At 40.1% G+C, this 18453-nt stretch overlaps 1 protein-coding gene across 1 annotated transcript in view; it reads left to right on the top strand.

The window, feature by feature from the left end:
• Positions 1–18453, top strand: part of LOC117288263 (cubilin-like) — a 92561-nt gene that overhangs the window by 53443 nt on the left and 20665 nt on the right. Inside the window, exons 27-47 of the mRNA XM_033769049.1 lie at positions 64–235; positions 1417–1598; positions 2588–2756; positions 3566–3744; positions 4271–4433; positions 5635–5748; positions 6370–6612; positions 7478–7610; positions 8165–8358; positions 8973–9157; positions 10074–10275; positions 11083–11280; positions 12239–12394; positions 13072–13256; positions 13850–14030; positions 14244–14418; positions 14846–15024; positions 15478–15699; positions 16271–16411; positions 17347–17531; positions 17865–18033. Coding sequence (XP_033624940.1) covers positions 64–235; positions 1417–1598; positions 2588–2756; positions 3566–3744; positions 4271–4433; positions 5635–5748; positions 6370–6612; positions 7478–7610; positions 8165–8358; positions 8973–9157; positions 10074–10275; positions 11083–11280; positions 12239–12394; positions 13072–13256; positions 13850–14030; positions 14244–14418; positions 14846–15024; positions 15478–15699; positions 16271–16411; positions 17347–17531; positions 17865–18033 — 3727 coding nt within the window. The remainder of the gene's footprint in view (positions 1–63; positions 236–1416; positions 1599–2587; positions 2757–3565; positions 3745–4270; positions 4434–5634; positions 5749–6369; positions 6613–7477; positions 7611–8164; positions 8359–8972; positions 9158–10073; positions 10276–11082; positions 11281–12238; positions 12395–13071; positions 13257–13849; positions 14031–14243; positions 14419–14845; positions 15025–15477; positions 15700–16270; positions 16412–17346; positions 17532–17864; positions 18034–18453) is intronic.

The raw sequence follows: 18453 nt of genomic DNA, 5'->3' as shown, positions 1-18453 counted from the left end.
GTGGTCAGACAGTAGGAGGATAAAGCAGGGGAATAAATGTCTCTTTTATCTTCTTTCGGGCAGATTCGCGATGGTCAAGAGGACGATTCACCGTTGATCGGTGACCGGCTCTGTGGCCAGAATGTCCAGCCGAACGGAGTCTTCTTCACCAGCACTGATCGCTACCTCCTGATTCGCTTCGTCTCGGACTCCTCTATTGCAGATGCTGGATTCCAGGCATCCTACGTTGTCAATGGTGAGTTTCCATGGGACCGTTATCGCATGAGATAGTCAAAGAATACCTTATAGAGGTGTGATTTCTTCATTTTCTTTACCTGAAATCCATTTTTTTTTTTTTTTTTTTTTCAAAAATTTAAAATATGTTTTTTTTTTCATTTTCTTTACTTATCTTTACGTTTACAACTCAGATCAAGTTTAATAGATGTTAAATTTGCATCAGGAATAAAGAATATAAATTTTTGGTTTTTACCTACATGTATATGCATCAATGTGTGTTACATGTAGTACTGTATACTCAGTACTTTCCTGAGCTCTGTGAAAAAAAAATCACAGGCAAACATGAACTACTCGGGTGGGATTCGAACCCATGACCTGGTTGTGGAACCCAATAAGCCTATTCGGAGTTCCAGCTGTGCATGTCTGTTACTGCTGACAATGCAATTTTGTTGCTGTCCCGTGACCTTTTAACAATACCCGCTGGTATTGTCAAAAGGTCACTAGAGAGCAACAAATTGCGTTGTCAGCAGTAACAGACATGCACAGCTGGAACTCCGGATAGGCTTATATGGAACATATGGAACACCCCAGGTTGCAGAGATGGGCTTTCAAAACCAAAGATGTGTGATGTATGAATGTTAGCAGGCTTTGCACTCTGAACCTTTCGCGCTTGCAAGCTTTCATGCTTTGTGCTCATAGTTCAGGGGTTTTTCAACAGCCTTTCACATTCCTGACCTTACCAAAAATCCTGATATTAAAACTACGTTAACAAGCAATGGATACTGTAAAACATTGTGAGATTCGACTCCCTTTGAGTTTTTGAGAAATAAAATATTTAAATATGAGAAATACTTCAGGCCTTAAGCCTTTCTCAGGCTTCTGAAAGCAAACAAATTTGTGCGACAAGAATGTTTTTTTCTTTTATTGTTCTCTTGCAAATTTGATGCCCAATTAAACCAAAATTTTCACAATTTTATGCATATGTTGGGATACACCAAGTGAGAATACTGGTCTTTGACAGTTACCAAACGTGTCCAGTGTCCAGTTTAAGTCGATCAAGATAACCACCCTCTTGAATTTTGTAAAGGCTGCAGCTTGTTACTTTTCACGCTTCAATGGACAAACTTTTTGTTTAAAGTCAAACAATGCAGTAAGAACAGAGTTACTATTTTCTCCTACCTTTTATTTTATTTTGTACAGGCTGCGGTGGTGAGCTGACAGGAAACACTGGGTCACTGAGCAGTCCAAACTACCCCAATCCGTACGACCACTCTCGAGTCTGCAGCTGGACTATCACTGTTGACTACGGCCATTCTATCGCTCTGACCATCACTGACTTTGACGTGGAGGCTAGCAACGACTGTCAGTATGACGCTCTCAATGTGGGTACTAAGTGGGTTTAGGATTGGTTATAATAATATTAATAATAATTTTTAAGCGCACAAATCCGTGAAAGTGCTCATGGGGCTAATATAAATATAAACATTATCTTCCAGTCGCGCTAATCCACCAATCAGATGCTCGAACTACTAGGGGGATAAAAACATATATACTACTTCCTCTGTTTTATACCCTACTTCCTCTGTTTTTATTACACAGTGCGTATTGTGAGTGTAAATGCGTCACACTCCGTATACAGACAGTGCAAAAATTACATTCTAAACTTTGTGCGCTTCGTCGCAAAATATTGTTCTGAAATTTGAAACTTTGCGCCTTGATGTACGTGAAACTGAAAGATAAATTTGTTATAACACGCGCGCTCGTGGAATACGAAAAAATATATTGTTCCACTCGCGTATTCCACTCGCACTTGTGTGATAACTTATAATAACAAACACATGTACTGTACAACAATCAAAAATGATTTTAATATCAAAATACGGCTGTCATAAATGTGCGCAAATTTCCCTCGTACACAATTTTGGAACCAAAGGTGGTACCAACAGTGTTGAAGCATAGATTATGTATATAAAATCAAGAAAACATAAACTGTGGAATAAACAACTCGTTTGCTTTTTTGCATCACAATTTTTTTCTGCGTCAGGGGGTCATGGCCGAGTGGATAAGAGCACCGAACTCAAGCTCTGGTGCTTCTGTTCAGCAGAGTGTGGGTTCGAATCCCGGTCGTGACACTTGTGTCCCTGAGCAATACACTTCACTATAATTGCTTCTCTCCACCCAGGGGTAAATGTACCTGTGAGGGCAGATATGCTCTCATGATTGATATAGCACAGGCTGCATACTCCCCACCAGGGAGCTGAGATGGTTTAAGGAGTGAATTAAGGCCCAGTGACCAGGGGTAATGTTGGAAGCGCTTTCGGTGTGAAAAGCGCGATATAAAAACTGGTTATTACTATTATTATTAATATAGGTCTACTCGGGACGAGACGATTCTGGTCTTCAGCTGGTATCACTTTGCCACAGCCAGTCGTCACCTCAAACCATCTCTACAACAGGGAGATACATGTATGTTTACTTCCGCACAGACGCGAGCATCAGCGGACGGGGCTTCTCAGCGACTTACCAATCTCAAGATGGCGGTAAGAGTTTCCCTCTCGATAAAATAATATGTCAACAATTCTATTAAAAGGTCCTTATTGAAGGCGGTGGACACTATTGGTAATTACTCACAATAATTATTAGCATAAAACCTTATTTGGTAATGAGTAATGGGGAGAGGTTGATGGTATAAAACATTGTGAAAAACGGCTCCCTCTGAAGTGACATAGTTTTCGAGAAAGAAGTAATTTTCTTTGAATTTGATTTTGAGACCTCAGAATTAGATTTTGAGGTCTCAAAATGAAGCATCTGAAAAGCACACTACTTCATGTGACAAGGGTGTTTTTTCTTTCATATTATCTCGCAACTTCGAGGATCAATTGTGCTCAAATTTTCACAGGTTTGTTATTTTATGCATATGTTGAGATACATTTGTACACCAAGTGAGAAGACTAGTCTTTGACAATTACCAATAGTGTCCAGTGTCTTCAAAGGCTTTGGGTACTCTACGTAACACAAAACACAGTGACCACAGATTTACATTAAACTTTCACGGTTTGAAGCTAATGATGGTAGAAAGCTTCCCTCAAAATATTACTTGCTGAGGCGTTTTTGAGAAATGAGTAAAACAAGTCACAAAAATAATTTTCGTCTCAGTGAGACAAAAATTATTTAAGCATGTAAAACGTATATGTATTAACCAGTTATGGTATTAACTGGTTAATACGTATTATATGCTAAAACTGAGACGAAAATTATTTCTGTGACATTGTCCACCAATAGGAATAGCGAAACTGTGTGAGGTATTTATGAATGTTCTTTTAAACACCTTAATTTGTTGCTTTTCCAGGCTGTGGGGGTAACTACTCCACGCCGACAGGTGACTTCCATTCACCGAACTATCCCAACCTCTACCCTCATAACACTGACTGCACTTGGCTGATCACGGTCGCTGATGAGCACCGAGTGCAGCTCACATTTCTGGACTTTGACTTGGAGGGAGCAAGCTGTGCGTACGACTACGTCAAGGTCAGTTGGTGTGCTCTTAGATTGTTTTTGTTCGGGTGTCGTGGCCGAGTGGATAAGAGCACCATACTCAGGCCCTTGTGATTCTGTTCAGCAGAGTGTGGGTTTGGGAGTCGTGATGCTTGTGTCTTACCCATTGCCGTCATCATGTAAACCACACGAACCCCCTGAAAGAAACATTCTCCATTTGTTAATCCTATTTTCTCTTAATCCCTTCCACCAGTTGTTTGAGGGCCCTTCTCTGGACTACCCACTCGTTCTCACCCATTGCGGTGCTGACCTGCCAGTCCCAGCCGTCATCATTTTAACCTCACGAACCACTAAAAGAACCTTTCTCCATTTGTTAATCCTATTTTCTCTTAATCCCTTCCACCAGTTGTTTGAGGGCCCTTCTCTGGACTACCCACTCGTTCTCACCCATTGCGGTGCTGACCTGCCAGTCCCAGCCGTCATCATGTTAACCTCACGAACCACTAAAAGAACCTTTCTCCATTTGTTAATCATATTTTCTCTTAATCCCTTCCACCAGTTGTTCGACGGCCCTTCTCTGGACTACCCACTACTTCTTACCCATTGCGGTACTGACCTGCCAGTCCCAGCCGTTGTGTACTCCTCGGGGAATCAGATGTTTATCCGCATGTTGTCTGACTCCAGTGTCGCCTACACAGGATTCCATGCCACTTATGAAACTGGTGAGTACAGATAGTCATGAGCTGCTAATCTTAAAGGCCCTGCAGCTGATTTCACGAAATGCTATGATTAATCCTAACTTGAGTTAGGACGAGTAACCCGTCCTAACTTAGGATGGGTTCAATGCGTCCTACGTATTTGGATACGGAACTGAACCCATCCTAAGTCCTAAGATTAATCCTAAGTTAGGAAGAGTTTGGTGAAATCGACAGCTGGACACTATTGGTAATAACTCAAAATAATTATAAGCATAAAACCTTACTTGGTAACAAGCAATGGAGAGCTGTTGATAGTATAAAACATTGTGAGAAACGGCTCCCTCTGAAGTAACGTAATTTTTGAGAAAGACATAATTTTCCACTAAAATTTTTGAATACGATTTCAAAACCTCAGAATTAGATTTTGAGGTCCGGAAATCAAGCATTCTGAAAGCAGACAACTTTGGTGTGTTTTTTTTCTTCCGTTATTATCTTGCAACTTTGATGACCAATTGAGTTCGAATTTTCAAGGTTTTGTTATTTTATGTTGGCATACACCATGTGAGAAGACTGGTCTTTGACAATTACCAAAAGTGTCCAGTGTCTCTAAAGATCTCCCTGATTGTTGTACTAACTCTCCCTGATTGCAAGATGTTAATGTTGGAAGCTCTGTTGATAGTATAAAACAGTATAAAGCTCTTCAATGTGTGTTCTTTTTTTTTTAGTTTTCAAATTGTAAGTTTTATTATTGTAAATTTCATTTGTATACCCTCGACACATTTGGTTATTGTCAAAGACCAAACATCTCACTTGGTGTTTCCCAACATACATGTATGCATAAAATAACAAATCTGTGAAAATTTGGACTCAATTGCCATTGGTCGTCAAAGTTGCACAAGAATAATGCAAGAACAAACAGCATTGTTGCACAAATTTGTGTGCTTTCAAATGCATAATAAAAAGGCTTTAGGCCTGATGTATTGTATCTTTCGAGGGAGAAATTACCTCTTTCACAAAAACTGTGTTAATTCAGAGGGAGCCGTTTCTCACAATGTTTTATACTATCAACAGCTCTCCATTGTACGTTATCAAGTCGGTTTTTATGCTAACAATTATTTTGAGTAAATTACCAAATGTGTCCATTGCCATTAGTTCATCCTTTCAATATGATGTCAGCAATAGACCAATTAAAAGTAATACACATTCCTAAAATGTTCTCTCTCAGCTTGTGGTGGTCGTTTGGACGCTACACAGACCGGTGTTCTCAAGACAACTAATTACCCGGGTGCCTACCCGGCCAATCAGAACTGCACCTGGGTCATTGAGTCGCCCAATCCTGGTAAGTCTCAAGACTTGGGCACCGTTTCTTAAAGCTGTTTGCTGCTAAGCAGAAATGAGCGGACTACCAGTCACTGATTGTGCACATTACATCGTAGTTTGGCTGGTAACCTTATTCTGAAGACCAGGGCCAATTTCATTTTTTTTTTTTTCGGTAAGCATTATTTTGCTGTGCTTAGCTACTTTATGCGCTTAAGCAGCTCTATGAAATTGGACCGAGTTCAACATTGATTGATTTCATAAAGCTGTTGGCAAGTTTTTATTCTCACAGGGTTTACGAAATTGTTATTGTATTTCGTTCAGCTAGTGAGAAACTAAGAGCAGCTTGCCCTGATCGTCTTCACAACTCAAAAGAGATTTACACATATTGATACTGCAAACTTCACCTGATTGTACTCCCACTATGCAAAGTTTTCAAATTCTACTCAATATTTAACTATCGTTTTTTTTAATTTTTTTTTTTATTTGCAGAAAAAACGCCCTCGTTGCATTGAGTTCTGGCTTTCAGATTTCTAATTAAGGCTTCATGCCTAAAACCTTTCTGAGATTCAATATTTGCGAGTGCAAAGTTTCAAATCCAACTCAATATTTAACTATCGTTTCTTTATCAATGGCTATGCAGGGGACCGTGTAACACTCAGCTTCTCCAACATGGACATCGAGCAGGCAACGACCGGTTGCGAACATGACTACATTACGCTGTATGAGGGTAATGATGACTCTGCCCCTGTGATCGACCAGTACTGCGGCACCTCTATACCTGCACCCATCACTTCCTTCGGCTCGGCTCTGACTGTGAGCTTTGTGTCGGATAGCTCAGTACAGTTGACCGGATTTAGGGCTGTGTACTCCACTTCATTATCTGGTGAGCTACTCTTCATTAATATTTGTTTCTTTAAAGGCAAGAGACAGCATTTTTTTTGACAATTGTCTGGCTTTTAAGAAGTTCATCTTAAAGCCATTGGACACTTTCAGTAAACAGTATTGTCCAAGGCCCACACTTTGTGTATCACAACTTCTATATAAAATAACAAACCTGTACAAATTTAGGCTCAATCGGTCATCGGAGTCGCGAGAAAATAATGGGAAAATCCACCCTTGTTTCCGCACGTTTCGCACGTTTCGCTGTGTCATGACATTTAAAATAAATCCGTAATTCTCGATATCAAGAATTGATATTGTTTTACTGTTTTCTCAAAAAGTAAAGCATTTCAAGGATAATATTTCAAGAGAAGTCTTTCACCGTTACCTTCTGTAAACCCTATAAGTTATTTGTAAATCTGTGAACTTTTATTATTTTTTTCTGTACCGAAAGTGTCCAATGGCTTTAAAGGCACTGGACACTATTGGTAGTTGCTTAAAATAATTGTTGGCACATAAATTTACTTGGTAACAAGCAATGGAGAGCTGTAACATTGTGAAACATCTGAAGTAACGTAGTTTTTGTGAAAGAGGTAATTTCTCACTCAAATACTAAAAGTCTGCTGGCCTGAAGCCTTTTATTGTCACCTGAAAGCACAGCACACAAATGTGTGCAACAACGGTGTTTGTTCTTTCATTATTCTCTTGCGACTTTGATAACCGATTGAGTCAAAATTTTCACAGATTTGTTATGTTATGCATATGCTGGGATACACCAAGTGAGAATCCTGGTCTTTACCAAAGGTGTCCAGTGCTTTTAACAGTTTGCTGGATGTTTAACTGGTCGTACCTCCTTTTCTGTCCTCCAGTTTGCGGTGCCGATTTCACCGCGCAGAGCGGTGCGTTTGCCAGTCCCGGTTACCCAGCTAGCTATCCTGGTGACACCGAGTGTGTTTGGACGATCCAATCATCACCAGGCAACCAGGTTCAGGTTTCATTTAGGTAAGTTCCCTTTAAAGGAACATTACAGAATTGGTTCTTGCTAACAAAACACTTGCTGGCAGTGTAAGCACTTTATGTAATCCACCATATACATAAACTGACAAACCTATAGAAGTTTGTGATCGATCGGCCATCTGGGTCTCGAGAAAATAGTGAAAAACTGATTACAGAAAAACAGCTTGACATTGATTTAAAAATTTTTTTATAAAACACTCACTGAGCGATAAACTCCAAACAGGGAAAATAGTTATATAGGACTTTTGGCAGAAAACCGATCAAGGCGCCTACACAAAATGAAAACATTATACAACAGAAAATAAAGAATAAACAAAACATAATGAAACCCAATGAAAGTCTAAGTGAACAAGTGTGTTTTCAGTTCCCTCTTGAAGTTGTTGAGAGATGTTGTTTGGCGAAGAGAGACAGGGAGCTTATTCCAAAGGGCAGGAGCAGCTTTGATGCACTAGATCACTTGACAACAACAATCCATGACACCGATTCAAATGAACTTTTGGTTTTAAAATCTCTCCTCATACAAATTTCCAATCTGACAGTGCTTTTAATCTGGAAGTGGACTGTAGCTTGGACTATCTAGAGGCTAGAGTTGGTGATGAGAATGGGGCACTGATCGGACGATACTGCGGACCTCGCAGGCCCAGCAACCTGACGGCAACTGGAACCATGTGGCTCAAATTCGTCTCGGATCCCTCGGGAACTGGAATCGGTTTCCTCGCCAACTTCGGACTAGGTAATTATGCATTGATTAACTCCATGCAGTGAGTGAGGCTACTACCAAACATAAACCTTGACAAACCAACATAAGGCCAAATAAATTTTAAAAAACACGTTACGTGAAAAATTGCATTTTTTTTTTAAATGGCCTGCCAACACATTTTCAAAGAAAGCCAGCTGGGCTATTTTTCAAAATAAAAAAATTGGTTTGTTGTTTAATTGGCGATGTGGTCCATGCAGAGTTGCAACACCTAGACATTTTAACCCTTATACATGTAAACCAAATAAGGCAAAATAAATTTGTAAAATTATGTTAAGTGTCCTGCCTTTTTCGAAAAAAGAAGGAGGGCCTTTATTTTCCTCTTAAATGGCCGGCTGATGCATTTTCTAGCTGGGCTATTTACAAAAAAAAAATATAGAAAAATGCATTCTTTTTTATTTTTATCAATATTTTTTACCTTGCAATGCCACATTATTCAGCTTTGTGCTGCCAGTTTTTAATTTTGATGAATCAATGAATAAATTAATATTCCTTCCTTTTTGTTCCAAGAACAAAATATCAAACCTGTTTCTGTGTGTCGCGACGTTCTATTTCTCTTAATTCTACTTTCTCAATTTGGTTTCTGTTAGTCTTCGGAGGAGACCTCATCGCACCAACCGGTCAGATCTCCTCACCATTATATCCCAATAACTACCCGAACAACATGGATGTGATGTGGACAATCTACGTATCAACAAACAGGAGAGTTCGCATCCGGTTTATAGAGTTCTCCGTGGAACCATCTAATACTGACTGCATTTTTGATGCGTTCCAGGTGAGTAATACTGTGTTTTCCTTGAAGCACTGACTCGCCAAAAGCTGAGCTTCATAGACGTGACCCTCTCAAATACTTCAGAGCCGTTGAAAGGATAAAACCTAGGGCAGTTTAGTTTCTTTCTGGTTGGTGCACTGTAGTGACCATTTTATTTCTGTAAGAAAGAGGAAGACAAATGTGTTGTCAGGTCTTCGCTGAATATGGTTACTTGAAAGTGAGCTGTGCGACCAGCAAATTATTTTTGTAATGCCTGTCACTGATGAGACAAACAAAAATGTTGGTTTTTATCGTTGTTGACTTGAGTTTTGGTGACCAGATTCTGCTTTCTCCAGAAGATCGAAACGTCGAGTTGAAACCAACGGTCCTTTTCAGAACCACCTTTTCAGAACCACCCCAACTCTTTTTTTTTTTAGAGATTATCATTACATGGTGTTTACCGCGGTGTTTCTCTTTCGTATTTCCAGAGTTGGATTATTTTATAACATTACCAACAATTTAAATTAGGTAGGCCTAAGAATGCCGAGGCCTAAAGTTATGTGAAAATGCCTGCAACTGCCTAGACAAGGTTATTAATAATTAACTGTAATTAATATCTGTTACTTACAACTTTAACCAATGAGCACCTTCTTCCCTGTGAGGGGCAAACACCACCAAGCCAAGTCAAAACCTGCTACATTGGCTAAAGAAAATAGTAGCGAAGAAAACTGCCTTAATATGCGAAAACCTTCTCTGACCAGAGCTGGCAGTGAAGTAGACGAGCATTGCTATACGCCCCTGATTGTCGCTACTCCTCGGCAGTTTTCAAAAGAAGACGGGAACAAAAGTGTGCGCCTTTAGTGCACAAAGAAAGCTTTATTTATTCCTAAATGAATTCATGTCAGATTCTTGTTTATTTTGTTGTTGTTGTTCTCTGTAGGTGTATGATGGTGCAGATTCCTCGTCTCCGATCCTTCTGTCCGTTTGTGGCGTGGATCTCCCCGATGCAGTGGAGAGCAGTGGAAGTGTAGCCACGGTGCTGTTCCGAACTGACTCTTCCGTGACCTACCCAGGCTTTCTGGTAGAATGGACTGAAGTGTCTGGAGTCCTGACTGTAGTTCCACCTACGCTGCCACCAGGTCGTAAGTATATTACAACCTGGTCCCAATTTCTTAAAGCCTGTGAGCACAAAAAACTTGCTAAGCAAGTCTTACAGGATCGTTATCTACATCAATGATAATTCTTGTCAAAGCCTTTTCAGTATGTAGACAAGGTGAGAAGAAAATGAAGAAATTTCAGTTTTAGAAGTGGGAGAAAAACCCCGAGAGAAATGTTCTAAGAAAAAACCCACGAAGTCAAGTACGGACTGGAAAACCCAATCCACATAGTGCCCTTGGTAGGATTCACAACGGGGTACCAGTGGTGGACAGCGAGGCAAGACACCATTTCGCCAACCCGACTTCGTTATTAACTTAACTACCACGGAGTGAGTCCTTAGTTGGTGCCAACGTTTCGACTAGCTTGCTCTAGTCATCGTCAGGATATTGAAGAGACATGTTTTACCGCAAACCAAATAAATATATTGATACATTTACCTCACTGTGGCAGTGTCATGGCCGAGCGGTTAAGAGCACCGGATTCAAGCACTGGTGTTTGATCAGCAGGGTGTTGGTTCGGATCACGGTCGTGACACTTGCTACATAAAATTGGGGAGTTAGTGCTTTCTGCTCTACCGGCCAGGCTTCGAATTGATGATACCCAAGTCTACATCCGTATGGACTGTAAAGTGGGTAACCCTGTTTCAGCCCAGGAGTGTAGGTGGCAATGCCCTCTGGAAAAAATAATTGTAGCCCACACCTTGAAGTGGCCTTTAAGGCGACTTGCATAAAAAAAAAATATTAACAAATTAAAAAACATGCAATGCTTTGAACCCCATATACTCATTGCAGAATGCGGCGCCAACTTGCTTGCCGGAGAAACTGCACAGATGTTCAGCTCTCCAAACTTCCCGAACGGCTACGCCAACGACCTTGACTGCCAGTGGCTGGTAGAGGCTGACCCGGGCAAGACTGTAAAGCTGCAGCTCAGTGACGTCAACATTGAGGCTCACACATCGTGTTTGTATGATTACGTGGAGCTGTATAATGGTGAGGAAGACTCAAGATAAGGTTTCACCACTACCACTCAAACCTGAGTTGTCCTTAAAGGGTCTATGTACTTTTTGTAGGACAAAAAAAACACGATGTCTACAGATTTACACTACACTTATACAGTTTGAAGATAATGATAGTAGAAAGCTTCCCTGAAAATATTACATGCTGAGGTGCTGTAGTTTTTTGAGAAATGAATAAAACAATGTCATGAAAATAGTTTACGTCTCAGTGATCATGAGACGTAAATTATTATTAGCGTAAAAATTATTCTAGCCTGTAAAAACGTATTTTCTTGACATTGTTTTACTCATTTCTCAAAAACTACAGCACCTCAGCAACTAATATTTTAAGGTACATGTACGCTTGCTACAATCATTATCTTCAAACGGTGTAAGTTTAATGTAAATCTGTGGACACTGTGTTTTGGGTTACAAAAAGTACACAAATCCTTTAAAGGCACTGGACACCTTTGGTAATTGTCAAAGATTATTTTGCTGACTTGGTGTATCTCAACATATGCATAAAATAACAAATAACAAATTTTAACTCAATTAGTCGTCGAAGTTGCAAGAGAATAATTGAAGAAAAAACACCCTTGTCACACAATGTAATACTGTAAACTACTCATAATTTGAATATAATTAACAAACTTTGTAAAATGTGTAACATGTGTAACTGTGCATGTAGGGCAGCAATGAAATAAATGTGTGCAAAAAAGTTGTGTGCTTTGAGGTGCTTGAATTCGAGACCTCAGCTGAGGTGTTGAATTGGATTCAAACATTTTAGTGAGAAATTACTTCTCTCTCCAAAAATTACGTTACTTCAGTCTTTCTCAAAATGTTTTATACTATCAACAGCTCTCCATTGCTTGTTAACCAAATAAGTTTTAAAATGTTGAGTAATAGTGTCCACTACCTTTAAAAACAATGTATACTTTTTATTTTTTCTCCAGGTGACACAATCGACACGGCTACAAGCCTCGGCCGTTTCTGTGGCCGTGTAGAGCCGGATCCTTCCCCGTTGTACTCTACATCCAACAAGATGCTTGCTGTCTTCCATTCTGATGGTTCGGTTAACGGCACAGGCTTCCAGGCCAGTTACCAGACATGTAAGTGGCTCAATTTAGTTTTTATCATTGTCATTGCAAAAGTTTTTTGTACCTCAAAAGTTACCCGGGGTCGATTTCTCGGAGAGTTGGGACTAGTCCTAGGAGATATTGAAAACTATTGGCTTGTTCTAAGGGATGAGTAACTCGCCCTAACTCGTCCTAACTCGACTATTCTGTACTCTTTGTGAAATTCACCCCTGGCCTGTTAGTACATGTATCTCAGTTTAGTTTTTATAGTTGTCAGCGAGACCACACCGGCTCTTTTCAGAGCAAACACTAGTACTCCCAACTAGAGAGATTTACACATGGTTGTACCCGCAAGTTTACTATTTATTTGTAGTTTCTCCCTGTTTATCCACACCATGCAAAGCTTCAAACGATAGGGAGGTTTAGCTGCACATTACGCGAGCAAAAACATCAACGTGAACATCAAAAAATTGTGTTGTTTCTAGGTGATGTCAACACTTTGGGCTTATTTCATGCTAACGTATGATGTCTGCATGTATATGTGTGTACGTACCTGACATGAAAAAATAATGGTAACTTCAAGTATGCTTAAAACGTGAGATTTTACAACAACATTTTCTCACATTCACGTTCACGGTTTTGCTTGTGTAACCTGCAGCTAAACCTCCCTAAAACTTACACCAACTCTTGCTCACTTTTGTACTTTGCAGTCTGCGGCGGTTACATCTCCAGTTCGTTGGGCGTGATCACCAGTCCGCTATACCCAGGCACCTACACCAACAACCAAGACTGTACCTGGGTCGTTGAGGCACCGAGTGGTTTTACCATCACGGTCAATTTCTTGTCCGATTTTAACATCCAAACCAGCACAAACTGTGTCAATGACTACGTTCAGGTTAGTCTCTTTTTGAAGCAGCTAAGAAACACAAAAGTTACTACAAATTACCCTTTAAATTATCCTATTAGAATGGGGAAGCTGTCAGCTAGAGTCGGACAACTTTGGGATCTCCCTTATCACAGCCCGACTTCACGCCGTGCACAGGGCAAATTCCACGGCGCGTGAGCTCCCTCAAACCTCAGTAGTCTAACCATACTCTCAAAAGAAACCTCTTTTGTAGTAGAATACTGTAAATAAATATAAAACGGCAAATGTGATTTAAATTAATGTCTCAACATTCAACTTAATAAATAGAGCTTCGTTTTTAGTTAAAAGTGTTATTTATAAAAAATAAAGCAGATTATGGTACGAGTCTTCCCAAATCTTTACTGTGTAGGATTGTTTTTTCTATACCCACTATACATGTAGGTCACGTGATGACATGTAAACATTGGTAGCGCAATCGTTCTATTATTTTGATATGTGCTTTTGTAAATTTTATGGAATGGGTGCAATATAAGTCAATAAACTACTACATCCATGTACGTATGAAATAATTTTTAAAAAAGGCGTCAAGAAACTTATTCGAGATGTGCTGAATTGGTTGGTAGGTTTTGAATGGCGGTGAACTGACCTCTCCCCCTCTTGGGTCATCTGCAACCGGCCGCTATTGTGGGACGACGGTACCCGCTGAGATGGAAACCAGTGGAAACATGTTGACCGTTCGTTTCCGAACTGACAACAGTGGAGGAGCCAGGGGCTTTAGTCTGTCATACCTCGCCCAACAACAAGGTTAGTAAAGCCAGAAAAATCACAGCAATCCCCACGCCCTGTCCCTCGAACCCTATGCCAAACCAGCGCTTTATAGCAAGACAGTTCTCTTAAGAGCAATATTTACCTGGCAAGTAGACACACACATGGTGTTATCGCAACTAAATATATATCGATACTTCCCCATGCAGTGCCCCAAATCCCATGTAATTTTATTGTTGTCATTATCCCCAGGCTGTGGTGGACAAGTGACCCTGACAGATGCCAGCTCCAGCAGTGACATCATGTCCCCTAACTACCCAAGCAACTATCCACCCAGCATAGAGTGTATCTGGGTTGTGACGGCGCCCTCGGGCGAGGCCATCCAGATGAACTTTGCGTCGCCGTTCTACATTGAACCCCATGTCAGGTGAGGTCTTGATTTGATTACGTGGATTTGATTTCCCGGTTTTAACCGAAATCTTTCTTTTTTTAAATCCCCCCCTCCAAAAAAAACAATAAATAATAATAATTAAAAAAAAATTAGATCAAAGTTTAACATCTATTAGATCAACAAAATTTAACATCTTTTAGATCAAATTCATAAGAAAATGAAAACAAAAAGCATACGGAATACCGCCTGATTGCAGAGAGGGGCTTTCAAAGCCAAAGATAAATGTATGTAAGCAGGCTTCGAACGTCAACCTTTGCGCTTTCAAGCTTTCATGCTTTGCGCTCGCAAGCTTCATGTTTTATTAAACAAGAACCGTTTTTTTTTTAGTGTTAAGACAATAGTGCGTCTGTCTTTTACGACCGTCTTTTACAATCTTTCCCTGACTCTTTTTCCCTTCGTTTAGCTGTGAATTTGATTATCTTCAAGTACTCGACGGCGGTGACCAGAATTCAAACGAGCTGGGTAAATTATGCGGCACTACAGTGCCTGACACCATCACAACTTCAGGCAATGCAGCTGTCCTGAGATTCCGCACTGACTCCAGTGTGGCGCACCCTGGCTTCAAAGTAACGGCCAATATTGGTAAGTACCGGGATGTGATTTCTCCCTTTTATTTTTTAAACCCCATCACCCCCCCAAATTATATTTAAAAAATAGATAAGAATGAACAAATATTTATTTTTATTGTATTATGTTTTATATCTTAGATCAAACTCATAAGAAAATTTGAAAATAACTGTAGGTTCCTTCGTGCATGACCGAGGTAATCCGTGTTACTTAAGCAGTGCTCACGCAGCATTAGAGTCCAGCTTTCTCCAGAAGACGATCAGAGCATACTGATCGAAATGTCGAGTTGAAACCACATCACTGCCTGCGCATGTATAAATGTGTGCGTTGAAAGATTGAATGTCATCATTCAACCCAGCTCTGCCTCGTTAAATAAAACATTCCATGTTTCAACTCATGAAAAAATGTGTACTATTACTCATAAACATTCATAATTTGTATACTATTCCACTAATTTTGATACTCCAGCTACTTGTGGTGGTACGATCTCCGGGACTAGCGGAGTCATCACTTCTCCGAGCTATCCTAGCAATTATGGCAGCAATTTGGATTGTATGTGGACGGTCCGTGCCCCCGACGGTCACTACATCACGTTCTCGTTCGATACCAACTTTAATCTCGTCAATAGTGCAGTAGGAGACTGCTCCTCAGGCGACGTCCTACGAGTCAATGACGGCAGAAACTCATCAGGTAAATTGAGGCTTCTTTCTTGGCTACTGCTTCAATCTTTCTTAAATGTTTTAGGGTGAAAAAAAAAGGTATCTAAATCATATTACTTTACAAGGGTTTGAGTACATTTATTTCTGTACAGGCCATTTTCAAAACAATGGTTTCAGGATTGGCTGTGGCTTAGGGCTCTATCTGTCTGTTGAAGCCTTTTCCCTAGTTTGAAGCCCCGTTCCCCTAGTTTAGCGTATATCCGGAACTGTCTACACAACGCACCACACTAATCTGAAATTGAGTTTTCTTTTGTGCCTTCTGCCATCTGCTTCCTATCTGTCATCAATGTTTCAGTGGTGAACAAAATTATCCAAAACATATTACTTAGAAAGGGTATGGGCACTTTTTGCATAACACAATTTCCACAGATTTAAATAAACTTATACATGGCTTAAAGATAATGGTAGAAAGCTTCCCTTACAATATAACTTTCCGAGTTGCTGTAGGTTTTGAGAAATGAGTCAAACAATTTCACAACGATTATTTTAGCATGTACAGTACACTTGATTTACCGCTTATAACATTCACTTTTTATTTCCAGCATTTGAGTTGGCGAGGGCATGCGGATCAACTGCCCCCCCAGACTTTGACACCTCATCAAACTACGCCTTAGTCCATTTCACAACAGACGCCTCCCAGGTAGGGGCTGGGTTTAGCCTGAGCTTCCAATCTAGCCAAGAAGGTAATGTCACTGGATCGAATTTCATTCAGCATTAAAGCCATTATACACTTTCGGAACAGAAAAAAAATTTTAAAGTTCACAGATTTACGAATAACTTACAGGGTTTACAGAAGGTAATGGTGAAAGACTTCTCTTGAAATGCTTTACTTTTTGAGAAAACATTTAAACAATATCAATTCTCGATATCGAGAATTACGGATTTATTTTAAACACATGTCATGACACGGCGAAACAGTGCGGAAACAAGGGTGTTTTTTTTTGTGTTTTTTTTCCCGACTCCGATGACTGACTGAGCCTAAATTTTCACAGGTTTGTTATTTTATATATAAGTTGTGATACACGAAGTGTGGGCCTTGGACAATATTGTTTACCGAAAGTGTCCAATGGCTTTAGGCGTCTCTAATATTTGTTAGAGTTTCATGTTGATTATAAAAGCTGTTACACAAAAATGTTCGAGGGGCACCATTCACAGCAATGGTAAATGTATGCTATTTTGGCTGGTAACCATTTATAAGGTACAGTAAGCAAGAGGTTTCTGTGGTTAGCGAAATGTTATGCTTATTTCATACTTATTTCATACTTATCTCATACTTATTGAAATTGGGCCCTTGCTGTCTCTTTAGGGATTTTGGTGCATGTTTTTCTCAGGTACTTTCAAAATTGGGTACTTTTAAAATTGGGTTCATGTGCTCATCATATTGATGGGAATAACAACTTTCAAATAACAGGCATGAAACGAATCTTGTCCGAGACAGCAATTTTCCCGCTGGTTTTCCATTTTAATAGCAGTGCGTGTTGAAACCAAAACCCTGTCATCATTTTCCTCTCTTTTTTTTTTGCAGTTGGTAAGTTTATGCCTGATATGTAGACTGGTTAAAAGCTTCCTCAGTAATAATGTCATTTTCTTTTCTTCTTTTTTCCCCTGAAACCCTTAGTCTGTGGAGGTGATTTGGCTACAGCTACTGGGTCCTTCACCTCCCCCAACTACCCCCAACTATACGCACACTCGCGTGTCTGCGAATGGCGCATCACTGTCGCTTCGGGACAAGCCGTCACGCTTACATTTGACGACTTTGAACTTGAGGGAAACGCGGACAGCTGTATCTTTGACTACATTGAGGTAACATAAAGGAATTAAGAACATTCCTGACTGTTTTGCAAGCTTGAATTTTCATCATGAAGAGGGCACAGCCGTTTTCATTTTTCAAGGGGCACTTCAATTGGGAAATTATAACTTCATTGAGAAACTATACAAGAGTCACAAGGCTAAGACCAGGGCAAAAGTCCATTGGAACTATTAAGGGTGCGCCGTGGCCAATTTGGCTTCGTTAAAAACTATAATAATAAAAAACTGTATAATTATGAATAATTCTAAATTGATTGGATCGTAAGTGTGCTTTTTGACAATCCTTAACACTTATCAAAAATAATAATAATTTTTTATGGGTTCCAGGTCTTCAATGGATTGGCGGATGACTCCCCCAGCTTGGGTCGATTCTGCGGCAACGTAGCCCCTCAAGGAATAGCTTCAACCGGTAACACCATGCGCGTTGTCTTCACCACTGATGGCAGCGTTGCGTTTGGAGGATTCTCGGCACGATACGATTCCCAGGACCAAGCCCGTAAGAAAGTGGTGCCTTTTCTTACTGCAACAAATAAATAGATTCCACTGTTGAGGTAGCGACCCTGATGGGGTCAATATCACTTAAAACTATTTTATCTTGAAATGAGTTGCCGATATCACCATTCTGACTTTCATTGCGGCATTGCTTTCGCAACTAATTAATTAATTAATTTTGTTTTAACTCCCACTAATTTTGTTTTCCCAGCAAAAAAGTTGTTTATAAAATTGCCCAGAAAGTCTAGCCCTACATGTATCTTTACGGTAGCATATTCCATGTTTGTAGGCCAGCATAGGAGACTTTTGAGACGCTGGCAACAGCAGGGACATAACGGTTCTTTTTTGGCGACTCTGAGCATGCGCGCACATACTTAGTAACGCACTACTGTGAAAAAGGTCCGTCTAAAAGTCTCTCATTCTA

Source organism: Asterias rubens, chromosome 3 (assembly GCF_902459465.1).
Source record: "Asterias rubens chromosome 3, eAstRub1.3, whole genome shotgun sequence".
NCBI classification, from domain to species: Eukaryota; Metazoa; Echinodermata; class Asteroidea; order Forcipulatida; family Asteriidae; genus Asterias; species Asterias rubens.
Note: the sequence above shows the minus strand (reverse complement) of the source record. Positions and strands in the feature narration are given on the sequence as shown.